At 48.4% G+C, this 20126-nt stretch overlaps 3 protein-coding genes across 6 annotated transcripts; all 3 read right to left on the bottom strand.

The window, feature by feature from the left end:
- Positions 1-60: 60 nt before the first annotated feature.
- Positions 61-4627, bottom strand: LOC114444128 (fibroblast growth factor receptor 1-A). The gene is given in 16 exon segments (XM_075353423.1): positions 61-204; positions 296-486; positions 642-752; positions 1128-1249; positions 1329-1474; positions 1551-1741; positions 1815-1934; positions 2050-2094; positions 2097-2175; positions 2178-2212; positions 2215-2241; positions 2355-2478; positions 2553-2687; positions 2689-2716; positions 2822-2924; positions 4513-4627. Coding segments are annotated over 16 exon segments (1716 nt in total).
- A 7402-nt stretch (positions 4628-12029) lies between these two features.
- Positions 12030-16168, bottom strand: kctd9b (potassium channel tetramerization domain containing 9b). The gene is made up of 12 exons (XM_028417787.1): positions 16026-16168; positions 15718-15839; positions 15520-15563; positions 15348-15444; positions 15192-15250; positions 14971-15099; positions 14811-14878; positions 14619-14714; positions 14011-14160; positions 13600-13705; positions 13386-13519; positions 12030-13121 (listed from the first exon to the last, which is right to left on the bottom strand). Exons 1-12 carry the CDS (start codon positions 16071-16073, stop codon positions 13005-13007), a joined length of 1170 nt encoding a protein of 389 aa, XP_028273588.1. The 5' UTR covers positions 16074-16168; the 3' UTR covers positions 12030-13004.
- Positions 16169-16520: 352 nt separating this feature from the next.
- On the bottom strand, positions 16521-19588 carry marchf5l (membrane-associated ring finger (C3HC4) 5, like). 4 transcript variants are annotated; one of them, XM_028417853.1, is made up of 8 exons: positions 19461-19588; positions 18592-18674; positions 18278-18480; positions 18070-18200; positions 17821-17992; positions 17581-17747; positions 17299-17491; positions 16521-16883 (listed from the first exon to the last, which is right to left on the bottom strand). In XM_028417853.1, the coding sequence occupies exons 2-7, from the start codon at positions 18612-18614 to the stop codon at positions 17327-17329; spliced, it is 861 nt and encodes a 286-aa protein (XP_028273654.1). In that variant the 5' UTR covers positions 18615-18674; positions 19461-19588; the 3' UTR covers positions 16521-16883; positions 17299-17326. The 4 variants fall into 4 exon arrangements, with proteins under 4 accessions (XP_028273654.1, XP_028273653.1, XP_028273655.1 ...); XM_028417852.1 differs by having other exon boundaries at positions 16521-17036; XM_028417854.1 differs by lacking the exons at positions 16521-16883; positions 19461-19588 and adding an exon at positions 19344-19371 and having other exon boundaries at positions 17054-17491.
- Positions 19589-20126: the final 538 nt, after the last annotated feature.

Raw genomic sequence — 20126 nt, forward strand, 5'->3', positions numbered from 1 at the left:
ACCGGTAAACGACCCGCAGAACAGCGAAGCGTCAGCGTCAGACTCACCAGGGTTCAACTGTTAAAAATGCAGCCGCCTTACGTTTGTGGTCTTCTTGTAGTAGTCGATGTGGTGGATGTCTCGGGCCAGACCAAAGTCTGCGATCTTCATCACGTTATCCTCTGTGACCAGAACGTTCCGGGCTGCCAGGTCTCTGTGAATGCACTAAAAGGAGGAGGAAGACGAGGAGGAGGAGGAGGGTTAAACAAACGTTTCTTATTTTACCAGACACAGAGGATGAAGCTCAGCTGCTGACCTTCCTCGAGGCGAGGTACGCCATCCCTCTGGCCACCTGATACGCTGCAGACACCAGCTCTCTGACCTCCACGCTGCCCAGCGACGCCTGCCGTGAGCCGCTCCAGTACTCCAACCCGACAGGGCGGCGCGTGCGGAGATACTCCCTGAGGTTCCCCTGCGCAGCGTACTCCACCACCACGTACAGAGGGCCTGAGAGCGGACACAGCGAGGGTTAACGACAAACACACGCTGCACAGCTGGACATGCTCACACACACTTACACACACACGCCCACACACACTCATACTCACACACGCTCACACACACTCACACATGCTCACACACACTCACACACACACGCTCACCGTCCTGAGTGCAGGCGCCCAGCAGGTTGATGATGTTCTTGTGTTTGCCGATCATCTTCATCATCTCCATCTCAGAGATGAGGTCAGACAGGTCCTTCTCTGTGGCGTCCGCTGTCATCAAGAAATGTATGTCGAGTTCAAACCACACAGAAACAGGCTCATCATCAATTATTGATAAATTAGGAAGGATTAGTCTAATGCTAGCCTGGCTGTTCACTGCAATATACAGACACATGTTTCTTCATCATGTTTTTATGGATCTATGATGCTTATGGAGGGCTTTGTGAGGGAGAGTGAAGAGGAGAGAACTGCACCAGGAGGTGAGGAAGGAATGGAGGGGGAGCGACAGGCGAGTCAGCGAGCTGTAACTGAGCCACACAGCATGCCTGTGGTGTTTCTCCATGCTGTTAGCTAATCATTCGTTAGCTAGATGATGTAATGAGTACATGGGCCTCAGGACGGAGGGGCAGCGAGCCTTCTTCTCACCTTTCAGCATCTTCACTGCGACTTTCGTGAGGCGTGTTGGTTTGTTTTTGTCGACCCCGACCGCCTCGGCCAGCACCACCTGACCGAAGCAGCCCTCTCCCAGAGGCTTCCCCAGCGTCAGCCTGACAACAGGAACATTTAGATTAAATCATAAAGATAAAAAAACAACACGTCATGGAGGACATGGGGGACACGGCGTACCGGTCACGCGGCAGCTCCCACACGGGATCGTAGGGAAGCTCGTACTCCGACACTCCTGCCAGGATGGTGGTGGCTGCGCTGGAGAGACGCGAGTGACGCATCAGACACATCCCTGACTGAAGAGAGGACGAGGACTCGACCGACACCTGCAGAGGGAGAAGACATGAGCGTCTCTGGGGGGAAGGACAAAGCGAGGACACCAGCAGAGACCGCCCGCCTCACCTGTCTCCGCAGAGGGATGCTCTTTGCTAGCTTCTGCACGGCTAGCTGGCTGCTGAAGTCGCTCTTCTTCGGGGCGCAGCAGAGCCGGCAGACGACGGCGGTGGCGGTGAGGATGACGATGATGAAAAAGCCCAGGCAGTAGATGAAGATCTCCAGGTAAGTCTGAGAGGGCAGGGGGGAGGGAGGCAGCTCTGAGAGAGAGAGAGAGACACATGAGCAGAGAGGCCGAGGGTTCAGATTTCCGTTCTGCGCAGCTGAACATACCGTCGACCACGGTGAGCCACGCAGAGTGATGCGAGACGCCGATGGAGTTCCCCGCCAGGCAGGTGTACTCTCCAGAGTCGTCCAGGCTCACATTCCTCAGAGTCAGAACCTCCATCTCTACTGTCCGTCGAGTTCCAGACTGCAGTCTGACCAGTGACAGACCAGGTGTGTGTAAAAACCCCTCCAGGACACAAAGCGGTCACGCTAAATCACAGCAGCACTGATCGGGTTTTACCTTCAGAAACCAGGACGTAGGGGTGCCCGTCCGGTCCCTCCCTGTGCCGTTCACAGTGATGTGTTTGAGCCACTGGATGTGAGGCTGCGGGTCGCTGAAGACTCGACACACCGAATTCCACGTTGCTTGCCGACCACGGCGGTATGGTTGGCCGGCAGACCGCCTGCAGGATGGGCCTGTGAGGAGAGCGCTCTGCAGCAGATGGTGGGAAGAAACGCAGGAAGTGATGTGCAGTTCCAAGAGGTGCAGGGATGACGTCATGGACGGCTGGAGGAGGAAGGGTTTAAAGCTCTCATCACTCTTACCCCATACATCCAGCAGGTAGGTGTGCTCAGGCTTGCCGTATTCGTTCTCCACCACGCAGGTGTAGTTCCCTTTATCGGATGGAACCACCCGGACTCCTGATCAGAGTCCACATGTGGTCCTGATCTGAAAGACAAACAGAAGATGACGTGACGCTCGTTACAAACTCCCCGCGTGCCGCCTGGTGCTCCCTGCTTCACCTTGAACCCTCCGATTCTCTGGTCCTTCCTGAACTCTTTGCCGTTCTTGTACCAGCGCAGGATGGGGAACCGGGTTCCCGCTCGCTTGGCCACCGAAACTTCACACGTCTTGCTGGCAGGAACCACATGGAGATGCTCTCTCCATCTTCTCCGGCATCACCCAACTGATAGGCGCCCAGCGCTGACGAGGGAAGACAGCACGAGGTAAAGGAATCCTGGTTACAACACCTCAACACAAAGAACACAGCAGCGGCGGTGCGGCAGCTTACGCTGGAGCTTCTCGTTTGCTCGTAGACAGCTCGTTGGACAGTTTGTTTTCCTCTGAGGATGACTCATCATCTTCTTCGTCTTCAGAGGACCGCAGTGTGTCCGCTGCAACAGAGTTAATGTTTAAAATGTGCACAGAGGGACGGGGGGTCAGGGGATTAACCTCTGACCTCTGTAAGTGTTCCAGCTCGACAGGAGCTGTTGCCACAGCAAAACCACTTCCGAACACTTTCAGAGACCTCCTCCCCCCATCCGCCTCGCACCATTAACACACACACACACACACACACAGTCCAGGGGTGACTAGAGAGCAGCACCACCCCCCAGCTGAGTGCTTGTTAAAGATTGAACTGATTGACTGAATAATGGACCAGTTGAGACCAAACTGCATTCACCACTTATTATTTATGCATCAATACACAACAATCTGCAGTTCCTCCAGTGTCCACTAGAGGCTGGCTTTAAACATGAGTCAACCCTCATAGACCTCCATGTTAAAACTTTTCAGCAGTCGGATCAGGCTCCCTTCAGCTCTGCCTGTTTACTCAAATCACAGACAAACATTCAGCTTGTGATGGAAAATGATCCTGAAACACACAAAGAATGTGTGATCAAATCAAGCAGACGTCTCAGAGCAGCTCAGGCTCTGGTTAATGTGCAGCTACTGTTAAACACATCAAACAGCTTCTAAAAGGAGCGGTCACACACGGGCTGGGCTCCGGGGACGAGTCCTGTTTGAGAGAGCGAAGGAGGGACGTGGTCTGACTTCTAAAACAGAGGGGGAAATTGAAAGCAGGCTTGTTTTACGAAGGCAGGCAAACTGTGATGAGCCCTCCACCGAGAGCAAAACAAGAATTTACAGGCAGCAGAATCACACAGGCCGAGCTCAGCTGGAGCCCAGATGGTGGGAAGAAGAAGGTATCGGTACATACATGCAGACAAACAAACAGTCCGACGCTGCCTGAGAGAGGGCTCTGTGTGTGTCTGGACAGGATACACCGACCACAACCAGCAGCCTGGGAGCCAAAGCCTCGGCTGCACCATGAAGAGTCCCGCTCACCAGTGTCAGAGCCACAAACAGCCAAAGTCACTTTCCTATTAAAGAAATTGGCTCATTGGAAAGTTTTATAAGCTTTTATATAACAGTGAGACCACAGACATGAAAGAGCCATCAGACAACAGAGAGGAGGGACGGCGGCAACACAACGCCACGTTACACAGAGGAGCCGGGACACCAGAACAACCCAGACCACTGCATCACCATCTAAAACATGAAACACATCACAGGCACTCACTGTCTGCTCTGACACAACAGCTCACTGCACTGACCCGTCAATCATCAGGATTTAACACTAACATGCACCTTCATAATCAACAAATTCAGTCCCAGCTTAGACGAAACCGGCGTGTTATTATAGAAATCTACTGATGTTAGCATGCTAACCTGCTAGCTGTGGATCATATTCTGCCACTAATTAGCTTTAACCAATCAGAACAACATGAGGAAACAACAACAACAAGCCTCTGAGGCTCTCTGACAGCTAGCATGTAGCCGTTAGCATGTGTGTAGAGGGTTAAATACATAAGAGGCACTTTTTATAAAGCAGAAACTCTTTCTCTGCCCTGATATCTGTCAGAACGTCCGGCCCAGCACGTCCTCCTGAGGAGGACCCACATCTGTGAAGTCTCTTACCTGTGTCTGTGTCCTCTGTGGCCGGCCTGGACTCAGCCTGAGGGAACTGAACCAGCAGAACCAGCAGCAGCAGCAGCAGGAAGCAGCGGGGGGAAGGCATGGCGTCCTCATACATCAACCTGCCACTTCCAGTCCAGGCGGCCAACGAGCTGCAGAGAAGACCAGAATGTTTCCACTCAGGGGCTGAACAGAGAACTGAGGGGTTTAGGTGCACGCAGAGGCTGCAGCGGGTCCGTCTCTCCCCCGTCACACTCCGGCAGCTGTTCCTCTCTGAGGGCCCCCCTCCCCCACCCTCACCCACCCTCCCCTCACCTGTCAAGTGTCAAACACAACACTGTGGCAGTAAATCACTAAAACAAACACCTCCACCATTTGTCTCCATCGAGGTGCTAAATACATTAGCTTAGCATGGGAGCTGAGGTGAGAAAGCCGTTAGGCTGCGTTCTCACAGTAAACCGGTTTTATAGGATCTGCTTTGAGCTCCTGTCTGAGGAGAAACCTCTCTGGACCTTATCCACCCAAAAAATAAGAAAGACTGCCGCCACACGCTGTGAGCAGACGCAGCAGAGCCACCAGATCCACAGAGCTGCTCCTTACACCTGTAAACAACACATGATGATCCGATCCACGGTCTGACTCTAAAACCGTCCTCCTGACAGATGTGAGAGGGACACAGCATCAACAGCTGCCACGCGCTCACATCAGGTTAATTAAAGAGCCCGCTGGCGTCCGGCCACATCTTCACAACATATTAATTATGTCTTCGGGCCTGCGGCGGCTCTGCTGGTACGCCGGCGACCACATGCACACGCCGTGGTGTGCAGCTGAAGGACGCGCTCTGTAATGAGACGACGGCCAGCCGCTGCCTGTCATGTTTGTGAGGTTTCAGATGAAGATGAGAGTCACTCTCTGTCCTTTAATACAGACTCAGAGCCCACAGTGGTCCGACTCTGATCTGATGTCATCTGGAGAAACAAATCACCTGCTGCACTTTATTACTGATCAAATCTGCTTATTTATTAGTTAATAATAATCATGAACTTTACAGTTTTGGCTCCACTAAACATTGTTTATTCTAGAAGGTCTGCAGAGCGCCCTCTATGGGACAGGAGGTTCATAAAACCTCCTAAGATGCTGAACCTGCTCCTGTGATGGAGGGTCAGCTCCTCTCAGCTGCTGGCTGTCGGTGGTCTGATGCAGTGCAGGGTTCTTCATCCTTCATTACTTGGTAAAAGCCTTGTGTCCCTGCCTCAGACGGCGCAGAGACCAGCAGCAGAGTGACGTCCTCTGCCCTCCTTCAGGCCTGTCTGTGTGTCTTGCCATCAGCCTGCCTCACACTGGGCTGAAACCTTCACCTACACAGCAGATTCTGCAGCCGGCTGGCAGCTCTGAATAGCTGTCATACTAACACACCAACTCCCGATGGCACACGTCCATCGGCTGGAAAAACAACACACAGCAGCCAGCCGCCGAGCTGCAGCCTGCACGCCGCTCCCAGAGTCCACCAGGTCTGTCAGAGAAGCTGGCGGCTGCGTGGAAAAATGAGTCGGACTCCTCATGAACACTCGACATATTTCAGAGTGACAGAGTCTGTGTAACACCTCTGCTGCTGGGAGACGACCACGTCGGGCTCTAACAACAGCAGATCCGTCACATCCACCTCACCCCGAGGAACTCTCAGACCACTCCATTAAACTAAAACGCCTTCTTTAACCCAAAATATCCATCCTGACCTGCTCCCAGCTCCTTCACTGAAGGAACCACAGCAATGATCAGGCCAGTTCTTGAAAGTTCAGACTATTTTCTAATCATTAAATGCATCACATGTTGTTTTATATGCATCACAACAGCACGTCTTAACCCCAGCTGTTACTCTAAAGGTGCTTTCTGTGCTGACCTGTGGGACATAAAGAGTTAACATGCAGTATTTTGTACAGTGTAGTATCTGTAGGACAGAATACATCTGGTAAACACGGGCTGATCTGCACTGATTATCTTTACTGTTGTGGCCGTTAGTTCATTTTAAATGAATTAATTTGTACAATTCACACATTTCCAGTGCAGGACTGGTCCTTAACTCTTTCTATGTTTACAGTGTAGTACTTTGGGGACAGTTTATGTGATGGAAGCTTTGATGAGTTTCTCTAAAATACTCTAACTCCTCTAATACTCTAACTGTAACTGTCCGCGCGTCTTCACTGCAGCACTGCTTCTGTTCTAAAGAGTATTTTACAGTTTTCTGGGATTTAAATACAGTGAAAACAGATAAAACAGTTTAAACAGTGCACAGACACACACAGTGAAGTAGAATCCCAGCTGTTGCTGTAGGAAACTGTGTATTCATGGAGTAAAAGTGTGTGTTTGTGGAGTAAAAGTGTGTGTTTGTGGAGTAAAATTAGCCTACCTGTGTGATCCGCTGTTAGCTAGCTGCTGACCAGCGGAGGAGTCAAAGGTTAGTCCCGGCGGTACTGCGGCGCTTCTCCGGGACTTTTAAAACCACCAACGGACAACTTTTCCGGGCTGGAATAAACCTCACTAACCAGGAAAAAACCTCCACATCGCTCGGTGTGTGTGTGTGTGTCGGTGCGAGCGGGTCTAGCTATCGTTAGGATCCAGGCGGAGTAACCTCCAGACGAGCCGTCGTCGTAGTCCGCCCCCGGAGAGAAACGTGGGAAGTCTCCGTTCATTGACGGCGCCGTGTCGGTACACCCACCCGGGAGGAACGCCTCCGGTGGGAGTTTCCTCCACCCTCACCCCCCTCACCCCCTCTCCATCACCTCCATGCAGTCACTGCGGACCCCCCCCCCCCCCCCCCCCCCCCATGTGTCCCTGATGAGCTGAGGTTTGATTTAAAGTCAGGGACAGGGCCGTGTTTACATCCTGAGGGGCCCGGGCACAGACACCGTGTTGCCCCCCTGCTGCACTGTTTTTGGTCCTTCAGACAGGAGAAAAAAGTGAAGTTAACATTAAAGTAATCAGACTACAGTCTAGACATTCTTAATGTGCTAAATGACTGTTCTAGTGAGAAAAGGCTGATTTTTAATGAAACATATACAAAGGTACACAGAGGCCCTTTCCCAGCAGCCATCACTCCTGTGTTCTGATGCTACATTGTGTTAGCTAATCGTGTTAAAAAGGCTCATTGATGATTAGAAAACTCCTGTGAAATGATGTTAGCACAGCTGAGCAGAGAAGCTGTAGAACGGGCCTGGTGACCCCAGACTCTGGAACAGTAGTGTGTCAGAATCAGAACCAGAATTCCTTTATTTATCCCCAAGGGGATTTTTTTTCTTACAGACAAGAATAAAAATCAAAGATGAAATTGAATATATAATAAATATCTAAATTCCTAATTAATTAATTGTTGGAATTACAGTGATGTGTAATTCAGAAAATATGGACACAGCAGATATTTTAGAGTCCACCACGGCCAGAGCATCACAGAATATACAGATTAATACGATGATGTAGATGGTTAAAGGAAACTGTGTGTGTGTGCAGCAGGAAGGGAAAGGACTTCCTCTCCTTTACATTCACTGTGATGATAATCAGCTGTTTAGACTGGCCACAGTTACATCACCACCAAACACACACACACACACACACACACTGTAATCGTAACACCCAGAAATGTTGTGATTCTGATCGAGCTGCTTTTTATCTTGGTCAGTGAGTTGACAGATTTCCATCCTCACACACACACCCGGCCCACAGATGGATTCCATTGTGAATTCATTGGAATAATGTGTGTTTGAGAGTGTCCGGCTGAACAAAGCCTCTGAGTGTGTGTCTCTGGGTGTTTGTGAGCGGCGGCAGAGCACAGAGGGGCTCTGTCCGCCCGTCCTGCCCCACAGAGCAGCACTCTCTGCAGGCCAGAGGCTGCAGACTGATGAATGCTGCACAGACTGCTCATAAATCACAGCATCCTCCTCCTCATGAAGCATTCTGATCTCTGGAGGTTAGACTGGACACTGTAAAAAATAACATGACATTTAGAACCTCCATGAACATCTTGTGGTTGATTTTTTCTTCTAAATGTACACATTTGAATTTTTGAAGGTTTGTTTGGAGACGTGCGTCCCTCAGACTGTAACAGGGCTGCAGGGATCCTCCGTGGTGCCTCTGGTGTTTTGGGGCTCGTCCTCTGCAACAAGACGGTCCCCCACCGATGATGAGTTTATCAAAGCTTTACAGAGGAGCTGCGTTCAGGGTTGTTTTGGTTGCTCAGACTCTCAGGAAGAGAATTAAAATAAGTTCTGTTTTGGTTTCTCTGACACCAGCTGTTTTCCTGTTGTGGGCAGATCGGTGGATAACATCACCGAGCTGCTCTGCAGGGACTCTGAGCCAAAGCCACAGCAGCCCCGGCCCCAGCCCAGCGCTATAACTACTGACCCTGCTCGACCGCACAGTCCGACCAGGCTGGACCCACCCAGACCCGGAGCCCGAGCCAAACCCCAGACACTGGACAGAGCCAGGCCTGGACAGAGCCGGGCCAGAAAAAAAACAGCACATTCCTGCCCAGCCAGCAGGCCAGGTGAAAAGCCGTGCTCAGAGCTGTGAGGTGACAGTGACCTTTGACCTCTGACCACCAAATTCTAATCCAGTCACCTCAGACTTTCTGTGAATGTTTGTGGTCTTTAACCCCTTTTTTCTTCTAATTCAAACAGCAGCACCTTCAGTCTGCATTAAGTGATGTTATAAAGTAAAGATGTGAATCTGAGACGTGATATTTAAATTTTATGTGTTCAGCTGTGAGACTGAAAATGAGCGTTGAGGTTCGTTGTGGTTTGATGTGGACGACGAGGCCTTCAGTGACCATTCTGCTGCAGTAAGCAGAAAGTGCCAGGCCAGGTCTTCAAAGGAGTGTTTGACAGGAAAACACACATACACACACATATACACACACACACATACACACACATATACACACACACACATACACACACACAGACACATATACAGACACACATATACACACACAGACACACACATATACACACACAGACACACACACAGACACACATATACACACACAGACACACACATATACACACACAGACACACACACAGACACACACACACAGACACACACACAGACACACATATACACACACAGACACACACACAGACACACACACACATATACACACACAGACACACACACATATACACACACATATACACACACAGACACACACACATATACACACACATATATACACATATACACACAGACACACACACACAGCCTCCTCCCTTCATAAAAGAGAGAGACAGACACACCACAAAGTCAGGAATGTGGAGTTTACATGGGCAGCTTTATTTGGCCTGAAGAAAATGTTCCCTCATCCAGCTCACGAAGCCACATCCCACACACACACACACAGACACACACACACAGGCAGCATAGCTCCATCTGTTATTAACATTTGATGATAAAGTTTCTCTCAGACTTTTGATGGAACCGACCAATCAGGTCACTCAGAGGAATAACACTCAGCATCGACGACACATGTTCCACTGAAGTCACGGAACACATGTGACTCACAGCTGAGTGGGCTGCTGTCAGCACACACTGATTATTAATAAGTTTGAATTATTTCTATGCAGACACAAAGCCACGCCCCCACAGCCAGATGTCGGTCATGTGACTGCTGCTCATATGTGGCGGAGGAGGGTTTGTGATGCATGATGCATCCACAGGTGGAGGCAGGAGGTGGAGGCAGGAGGTGGAGGTGGCCCCGTTGACCTCAGGATGCTGCTGCTGCTGCTGCTGGTGTTGTTGAACTGAACGGCGCCCCCTCTGTTGACGTCTCTGACCTGCGTTGTGTACTTTGTGGCTTTGTGCGACCCTCGGGCTCCTCACGGACACTTCAGCCCACAGACGTGCGTTTTGTTGTGATAACACACCCAGTGCTCCGCTCTGCTGCATGGACCATCTCTTTTTAACACTCGAATATGTTCATGTTAGTTTGATTTAACCTTTAAATGTCTTTTTCCTTTTTATCTGTGAATGTGTGTGTTTGTATTTTTGATTAAAATATTAATTTTTCAGTTTTACTCTCATGATTTGCTTTAAGAATCATCAGTGTAGCTGTGCGCCCCCTTGTGGTCATGTGAGTAAGTGCATGGAAATCTGCTCATCACCATGGTAACTAGGGAGACGTTGCTCTTTGTAGTGTTTGTTGTGCTGCCCCCTTGTGGCCCATACACTTTTTGTTTTGTAAGTGAGGTGTAACTGATGTAAACTGTTGTTGTCTCCCAACCACAAACCAACCAATCAGGCGCCTCCACCCACGGCCTCCTTTCTGCGTGTAAACACAGCGCCACATGGGGCCGCTGTCTGTGGTCGGGTCAGAAACAACAGCTCCATCAGGTTCCTGTTCACACTTCCTGGTTCTGTTTACACCGAGCGAGAACAGGAACAGACCGCAGAAGTAAACCGGATCAGCTCCAGCAAACAAGACAGAAGATGAATGGAGCTGATGGTCGGAGCTGAGCGGGCCGGTCAGAGGGTTCACAGGACGTCCTGAGGAGGAACGGTAGGAGATATAAAGATGGAGGAAGTGACGGCATCACCTGAAGCATCTCTTTACTCCTTAAAGGTAGGGTAGGAGGTTTTGAAACCTCACTGAGAGTCAGATTTCCAAAGTAAACACACGCCCCTTTCTCTCTGAGCTCACCCTGAAGCCACGCCTCCAATCACATGGACGCTCATCACCTGAAGACGAGGTCTGTGACTTCGGCCATCATGCACGTACCTCTCTGGTGCACAGAGCAGGAAGAGAGTGACAACCAGCCAATACTCCTACAGGGTCCACCCGGAGGACTGATGATGTTTTTATGTTTTATAGCTTCAGATGATTCATATTCTTCGTTTTAAAGAGAAACTGCCGAACTAATCGGTTGCTATCGGATTGTAAAGAGAAGTTACACTGATTTAACAAAAAGTGCATCAGGATGAAATCTGCTACTCGACCTTTAATGACAACCTTAATGATGAATGGATTAATCAATGGAAATGATTTCAGAATTCTTTTTTTAAAACACAAACGTGTTTCAACAGTTTCACATTAGAAGGTTTTATTTAATATTTACAATCTGAGCTATAACCCTGTAATGTAAGAAAACCTACAGGCCCCAAAGAACACAATGGAGAAAGTGAGGCGTCGCCCTCTGGTGGAGCAATGAGGAAAAGGACAGAAGACTGTTTTGATTTTATACTGCAGGTATTAAGACCACATGTAAAAACAAATGATGGTTTTTAAAACATTTTACACTCTAGTCAGATTTTTCCTCCATAATTTGACATTTTTTGGGATTTCTCTTTTTTCCTCGCACAGCTTGGAGTGTCGCTCTCTTCAGACCTCTGCAGCCTGTTTTCAGTCAGTGCATCGTGCTGTGGTTGTGTGTGTGTCCTCACTGTTAACAGCTGTAGAGCCATGACTGCATCACAGCGTGCAGAACAACACGACGAAGAAGAAGAGTTACAAAACATATGAGACGCAGCGCAGACGTTTGGACGTGACACAGCAGGACGTTTAATAAAATAAAGACTCTGACCAAGCAGTGACAGACGACACATCATGACAGCAGCAGGAAGTGACTCCTCAGTTCAACACATCTGAGTCTGAATCTACTTTAGTTACATGGACTCTGTAAGATAAGTCATATTTTATCAAAAAGCACAGCAGCTGAGACGAAGCGGACTGGAGGTAAAACTGATTCTGACTGTTCTCTGAGAAAAATAAAACACGCGTTACAAAGAAATGTTCAAGCTGCCGCAGACGTTTCATTTCATATTCATGTGAAACCTGTTCTGTCTGAGCAGGAGGAGGTCCTGAGCCGGGCCGGGTCCACTGGTGCCTCTAATGATGCTGTAAAGTCTCACAATTACATTGAAATAAATTAATATTTTATTGCCTTGAAATGTTCATTCAGTCCCAACAAACCCCGTCAGACTGCTTACAGTGTTTCCACTCAGTGTTACAGACGGCTCAGTAGATTATTTTAACATTTGACGTCTCAAAATCTTTCTGACAACATTTAAAATCACTTCTGAGGATGAAAACTACATTCACCAGCTCAGGGGAGTTGTGCTGCACCTGTGTGTGAGCACAGTGTCCTGCCAGGCTGTTATAAAGCAGGTTTTTATCTCAGATGAAGAAAATAATACGAAAAAACAACAGTTTAACCCTCCGAACCCCAAAACCTGCCGGCAGGTTTGAAAGGCTTTCTTTAAAAAATGTAATAAAACGTCTCATCTGTTAAAAACCCTCCAGAAATAAAAGAGTCCACACCAACAAGATCCTGTAAAATGAGATCAGTGACCAATGAGAAGACGCTGGCTGATCATGTGACAAGAAGGAGGAAGTGTTTGGGGTTCAGAGAGTTAAAACATGGCAACATCTGAACAATACAAAAAAGAGTTTGGCATTCATTGATCAGTGTGTGTGTGTGTGTGTGTGTGTGTGATAAAGCACGATGCAGTTTCAACGCACACTCTGAGACATGTGCAGCGGAGTCAGCATCTCCTCAAAGATGGCTCCCTTCACATTGGAGCCTCTCAGGTTCGCTTCCTGAAGGTCACATCCTGACAGGTCACAGTTCTGGAGGGAAAACAAAGGAACCTGAAGGGAGCCGGTGTGTGTGTGAGAGTGTGTGTGTGTGTGTGAGTGTCTGTGTGTGTCTGTGTGTGAGAGTGTGTGTGAGAGTGTGTGTGAGAGTGTGTGTGTGTGTGAGTGTGTGAGTGTGTCTGTGTGTGTCTGTGTGTGTGTGTGAGTGTCTGTGAGTGTCTGTGTGTGTCTGTGTGTGTGTGAGTGTGTGTGTGAGTGTCTGTGAGTGTCTGTGTGTGTCTGTGTGTGTGTCCTCACCTCCAGGTCAGTCCCGGCCAGGGTTGCTCCCCTCAGGTTGCAGTTCTTCAGTTTGGCGTTTTTAAGCGTGGCAACTCTCAGGTTGATGCCGGTCATCTGGCTTCCCTCCATGTCCACGCCCTTCAGGTTTGCTCCTGATGACGCACACACAGACAGACACACACACATTAGTTCAGGACAGAGTCGTGTGCTTTATCATGTGAACTGGACTCACCTTCCAGGTTGGCTTTGATTCCTGCAGGATCCTCAAAGTTGCATCCTCTCAGCGATGCTCCCTCTGCATTGGTGCACAGCATCTTCACTCCCTGCAGGTTAGCAGCCTGCAGCACACACACACACACACACAGACACACACAGGACGAGAGCCACATTAAAGGCTGTAGAATACGTGTGTTCATTCGTCTGTACGTCCTTGGGTCCAGTCACTTCCTGTTAGACACCTGCTGTCACTTAGTGCTAGCATGATTAGCCTCAGAGGCGTGTCCTCACACGAGCAGTTGTTAAGGAGACGGTCCAATTGAATTAAGACTTCCCGTTCATCACTATTGGATGCTCCTGTTGCTTAGCAACCCGTGGGAATCATTATATGTGTGAGAGTAGAAGAGATAAAGAGTCCAGGACTCACGTCGAGACACGCCATGGACAGGTCGGCTCTCTCCAGGTTGGCCCCGCTCAGGTTGGCGTGGGCCAGGTTGGTTCCTCTCAGGTTCGCCATCTTGAAGTTGATGTAGCGCAAATCCAGACGAGACAGGTCGGCTCCAGTGAAGTTCAGACCCTGAGACAACAACCGAAGAACTCTGAAGAACTCTGAAGCCACAACATCAGCGCGTGTGTCTGTCTGTGTGTGTGTGTGTGTGTGTGTGTGTATGTGTGTGTGTCTGTGTGTGTCTGTCTGTGTGTGTATGTGTCTGTGTGTGTGTATGTGTGTGTGTGTGTGTCTGTCTGTGTGTATGTATGTGTGTGTCTGTCTGTGTGTATGTGTGTGTGTGTCTGTCTGTGTGTGTGTCTCTGTGTGTGTGTGTGTGTGTCTGTCTGTGTGTGTGTATGTGTCTGTCTGTGTGTCTGTGTGTATGTGTGTGTGTGTGTGTGTGTGTGTGTCTATGTGTCTGTGTGTGTGTCTTGTCTGTCTGTATGTGTGTGTCTGTCTGTGTGTGTGTGTGTCTATGTGTCTGTGTGTGTGTGTGTCTGTATGTGTGTGTCTGTCTGTGTGTGTGTGTGTGTCTGTGTGATTACCTGACAGCGCAGCTCTGCCTTTGTGGTTGTGGCCAACAGGAATCTAATGAACTCCTTGCGTGTCAGAGGGGAGTGATCCTCAGGAGGCTGGGAGGACTGAACAGCAGACACACACACACACACACCGACATGAGCACAGTGATCAAACTCAAATCTCTGAACACACACCTCATGTTGTGTACACTCACACACCTTTATGAGAGTCTCCAACTGCTCAGCGAGCCGTTCGATCCCAAAGAAGCGAGCTTCCTCCAGCACGCCTGCAGAGGAAGTCCTCAGATTACACAGCTCCTCATTCAGTGTGTGTGTGTGTGTGTCTGTGTGTGTGTCTGTGTGTGTCTGTGTGTTGTACCCAGAGGGTTGATGCCTTCATTGATGATGAGCTGTCCATGTCTCAGGTAGTTCAGGATGGGTTCAAAGTAGTCTGGGCTGCGATCGATCAGGTATGCGCCCTGAGCATCTCGCTTGTTCCCCCAAACATCTGGAAGAAGGTGACACACCCCCATCAGCTGACAGCACCACCAACACCCCCATCAGCTGACAGCACCACCAACACCCGACAGCGTGTCCCACCTTTCTCTCTGAACATGTGGGCCAGCATGCTCTCTGGCTCCTTGCTGACCAGCGTGCTCCTGAGCAAACACACAAACACACTCAGCGTTACACACTCTGTCTTTGCTTCAAGAGAGTCTGCTCCAAACTCTCAAACTCCTCTTCATCATATTTAACCTCGTGGTGGTGAAGCAGCGCCCGCCGACATTGAGCGTCAGCCAATCAGTGTGAGTCTGACCCCTCTCATCAGGACCTCCCAGGCCGTCCTGAGGGTCTGAACACACACACAAAGACACACAAAGTTACTGCAGCTCACCAACAACAGAAGGTTAGACTGACAAGTCTTTACCTTCAGACGAGTCTCCATCAGACACATACAGCACGTCATCATCTCTGTGAACACACACACACACAGACACACACAACACAGGAGGCTCCGTTTAAAAGCTTTTTTCTACATTTATCATATCAGTTATTTTATATTATTATTAATAATCATTATATTATGTATTTCTTTATCATCCGGTTCTGACCCGGTTCGTCTCACCTGATCAGCGCCATGTCGTCTATGAGGCCGCCGTTCCCGTTATGAACACTAGAGGCTCTGATTCCCAGTTTGGAACTGGCCACACTCAGTAAATCCTCCAGAGAGCCGTACACCGCCACCACCTGTGCGACACACACACACAGACACACAAACAACAACAACAAACAAACACGTCAACGTCAGTTTACAACATTAGCTCCTAGCGTTAGCTACCGTAAAGGAAATTAGCCATTTTGTTTAGCACGGATGTGTGGATGTTAACCCGCACGCCTATTTCCGGTTTCGATCTTCTATCTATGCCTCGTTACCTTCCCGTTAGTGGACGTTCCGTTAACGAACAGCGTGACTCTTCTCATGGTAACAGTCGGATCAACCGGAGCGGCGCCAGCTCCGACTCTCACCCATCAAAACGCCTTATTTCTCGGCTGCGGCAAATCTGTTTCCGGCTTCTCGCCTGGACTGCGCAGCCAATCAGCGGCTTAGCCCGCGCCGCAACAGCCAATCAGTGAATACAATGGGCGGGACGACACAAACATGATATAATTTTAAATGTTTGTGTGTAAATAAATATCTAACAAACACTGGAAAGAACAAAAATTCATTTTTTTGTTTAAATTATTCATCTAGTTTATTTTATTTGCAGATGAAAATAAAATAAAAAAAAGTATAAACAATAATAAACAAAAGTCCTAGATTTGCAGTTTCCTCTACCAGGAAACATATAAATGATAAAGATGATCTGTTTATATTATTAGTGATTGTCCCAACACATGCACATGGAAATAAAAACAGAGGAGCTCAAATCAGGAACAGAGAAAAGACCTCTCTTCAAAGATCTTTATTAAACACACGTCTGAGCTCAATTTAAACAACATTATTAGTTAAAGTGTTTTTTGGTGAACACAACCAACCCGTCTGACACCAACTCTTTTCAGTGTTTTGCATCTCAAACAGCAGTGCCATAAGAACGAGTGCAAAACAACACACAACAAAAACACAAGCAGTGCAACAACAGGATGAAACGCTGTGATCTCCTTCCAGCTCCAGCTCTGCAGACACACCGACCGTCTTTATGTTTGAACCTATGACACCTCTTCAGTTACCTTCAACTTCTCCTTCTTCATGTTTCTTTACCTGACAGCTGGAAACATGGCCGTCCTAAAGTGCTTCAAATAAGGCACATTAAAGGGACACCTGTGAACATCAAAGTCCAAATCTGCCATAAAGACGTTACATTTTCACCTCAGTTGTATTTTTCCAGCACAGGAAGCTTCTCCTCACTGACCACCAGCCATAAAGATTAAAAAATATTCAGGTTACTGTAAAAAAAACAACAAAAAAAAAACCTGAGAAACGGCAAATGTTCAGCTCCAAGTACTGCGACAGAGAAGATTTTGGCGTTTGTGCTTTTAAAACTTACTAAAAATCATTAATTTCAGGTATAATGGAGTTTGAGTTTTTCTGGGTTGTGAACTAAAAATATAAGGCAACGAATCAGAGAGAGAATTTAAGGCTGAGAGGGACGACCAGTGTTTACACTACAGCAGCATCTCCAGGTTTCACCTCCTCATCTGTTCTCACCGTGTTTTAGGTAAAACGTGTTTTCAAGTCATTCATTCCCACTGTCCTCTGTGTCGTCCTCCCCGCCGTCCGTCTGTCCGGCCCTGGTTCTGTCTGGGTAGTTGAGGATGAGTCTGTTGGCTTGCCGGATGTACTGCTGCTGTTTGAAGTACACCTTCAGCATTCCCTTTATGACCACGAATGCAATGCCGCCCTGTGAGGACAGAAGGCCGCATGTGAAGAAATGCTTTGGTTAAAGTTGATCGACAGGCTCAGCACAGCCCTTCAGAACGTCATATTCACCAGTATGGTGCGCTGCAGGTTAGAGGACACACGTCTGAACAGTAGCCGTCCCACCACACTAGCAATAGATGGGAAGATCAGAGCTCCACACAGCCGCCTGGACACTGAGGGGGGGTCTCCAGAGCTCAGCCCGTCCACAGGAACCCGAGGCAGGTACTGGCTCGTACCTGAAGAGACACAGAACTTATCACAGTAAATGGATTTAGAACACGTGAAGTGTGTGTGTGTGTGTGTGTTTACCTGGCGGCAGCTTGCGTTTGTAGGAGTACCTCTGCCACAGTCTGATTATGTAATCTTCCCAGCGGATCATCTTTCCCAGGACCAGCACCACAGGGATGGTGGGCAGACCCATGAGCAGGAAGAGCGGGTCAGCTCGCTCCATCACGTACAGACCCTTCTTATGTCCAACCACCTGCACCAGGATATATTAGAAGTCATTACACACCGTCACGTCTCTGGTCCGGTTTGTGCAGTGGGAGCTCAGCAGACCTGCATCACCGTCACAGCTCCGTACGTGACAGCTGACCAATAAACCGTCCCAACCACCACACCTACAGCAGCGAACGGGCTGGCCCGAGACAGCATTCTGTCCACCTGCTGCAGGAAGTACACCAACGGGCCTGAAGCAGAACAGACCAGGATCAGCCTGATGATGGTGGATCTGTGCCTACTGACCTGCCGTGGTGCGTTCACTCACCCATCTTGGGAAAGGTGATGTGGTATTCGGTACCACACTGCGGACAGCTGACCGCGCCGCCGCTGTTTCCTTTCTGCTTCTCATCCAGCCAGCGCTGCAGACACGACTGGTGGATCCATTTAGTGCAGCCTTTACACCTGCAGGGGCTCACCCACTCTGCGCTGCGGTCGTCCCGCTCAGTGGCAAAACACACCCAGCAGTGTCTGGACAGAACACACACACACAGTAACACCGTCAGGACCTCATGTCAACAGTGAAGTAAACATGTCTCAAAAAGCATTAAAAACAGAAACACTGAGTAGATGAGGTCGTACTTCTCAGGCTGCTCCTCCGCCATGATGCTACTGAACAGGCGCTGATCTCCAAGGCGTTGAACCCATCAGTCTCCAGGAGGGACCTACAGGAGCATGAGGAGTTCAGTTAGTTTGGGCTAAACCGGACGGAGTGATGAACTGTTTGACTTCATCTGGTGACACACGGTACACAGAGAGGAACCTGTCCCTCAGTAAATGTACTGGCTGCCCCTGAACACAGCTGCAGTCTGTCTCCCACCCACAGTGAAACTGAACCTGGTCACAAACAGGAAGCGAAAGTAAAGAAAGAAAACATCACCTCGACGGCTCTGAACTTTAACTTGATTTCTGTCAGGAGCAAAACTCACTTCAGACTGATGTCACCTCCTCTGTCCTCAAACTTTACAGCTAATGACACGTAGCTTAGCAGTTAGCATACAGTCGGCATTTGCAACTCACAACCAGCTGTCTGGACTTGCACACTAATATTTACTAAACATTTAGAGTCTTCTCTAACCACCTGGATTTAAAAACAAACGCGGTCCCACCAACTTCGTTTCAAAAACATCTGTCTCAAGTTAGAACTCAACTTTCGCCGCCGCCATGTCTGTTTTGATTCTAAAACAGCTGTAACTACAGAAAATGTTTGCTGTTTGTCACGCTGACAGCTATAAAAGCCTGTGAGGATTCAGAGGACACACTCAGAGCTACTCCCAGTGTTTAAACCCGTGTTTAATTAAATGTTGTTCATTTACTTCAGAAGAAATAGCTACCGTGACGTTAGCTCCCCGGCTACAATGTGCTAGTAACTACACCAGAGTGACAACATGGCTGCCTTCACAGGATGTCAGTTTACAACAAGCCGTGTGACATGTAAAGTCATCACCTACCTGGAAAATAAAACGCTTTTAGTTTCACAGACCGACTTTATGAGCAATATGTTGTTCATTCGCTTCAGCTAAATCTGAACCGGAAGACGACCCTCGTTTACTTGAAGCTGATTGGTCGGCAGCTGTGACGGAATGTGTTGCGTTCACGGTGTGTGTGTAAATGAGAGAATTCGATTTTTATCTACCTATCCAGCATGTTTACTCTTTATAAATAAATTCGTAACATTTTAGTATAATACTTTTTTACTTTAAGCTTTATTAAATAATCAATACACCTTTTAAAATGTTTAACACTTGTTTGGTTAATATTAATATATTCTCTGCATACCTGCTGCAGTATTCAGTAGTGTAGCGTGTGGTAAGTTAAAAAATACGTTATTAATAACAGTACCGCTGAAACTAAGCTTATTATTGGCTCATAACAATCTTACATACGTTGTGAGAAAATCATCTGACTATTGTTGCTATGGTATTTTCTCTAATTATTAGTAGTAAGAGGTTTTTTGCCTTTTATTGTATATTTCTGCCCGTAAAAACAAGCTGTGCCGTTATTATTGTCCTGCTGCTGTGGTTTGAACAGGTCTAATCAAAGCTGCTCGCTGACAGCGTGGCCACGGCGTTTAAGCACTGTGATTAGTCATATTTCCTGTCAATCAAACAAGTCTT

The sequence above is a fragment of the Parambassis ranga genome, chromosome 12, assembly GCF_900634625.1.
Source record: "Parambassis ranga chromosome 12, fParRan2.1, whole genome shotgun sequence".
NCBI classification, from domain to species: Eukaryota; Metazoa; Chordata; class Actinopteri; family Ambassidae; genus Parambassis; species Parambassis ranga.

Excerpts from the sequence above, each read along its gene's own strand:
- marchf5l (XM_028417853.1), bottom strand. The coding sequence starts at position 18,614 with ATGGCGGAGGAGCAGCCTGAGAA. Across the intron at positions 18,481-18,591 it reads GCGGAGGAGCAGCCTGAGAA|ACACTGCTGGGTGTGTTTTG; the intron begins GTACGACCTCAT and ends TGTTCTGTCCAG. Across the intron at positions 17,993-18,069 it reads GAGCTGTGACGGTGATGCAG|GTGGTTGGACATAAGAAGGG; the intron begins GTCTGCTGAGCT and ends ATCCTGGTGCAG.
- kctd9b (XM_028417787.1), bottom strand. The coding sequence starts at position 16,073 with ATGAGAAGAGTCACGCTGTTCGTTAACGGAACGTCCACTAACGGGAAG. Across the intron at positions 14,879-14,970 it reads TGAAGGCATCAACCCTCTGG|GCGTGCTGGAGGAAGCTCGC; the intron begins GTACAACACACA and ends CTTCCTCTGCAG. Across the intron at positions 13,520-13,599 it reads AATCAAAGCCAACCTGGAAG|GAGCAAACCTGAAGGGCGTG; the intron begins GTGAGTCCAGTT and ends GTGCGTCATCAG.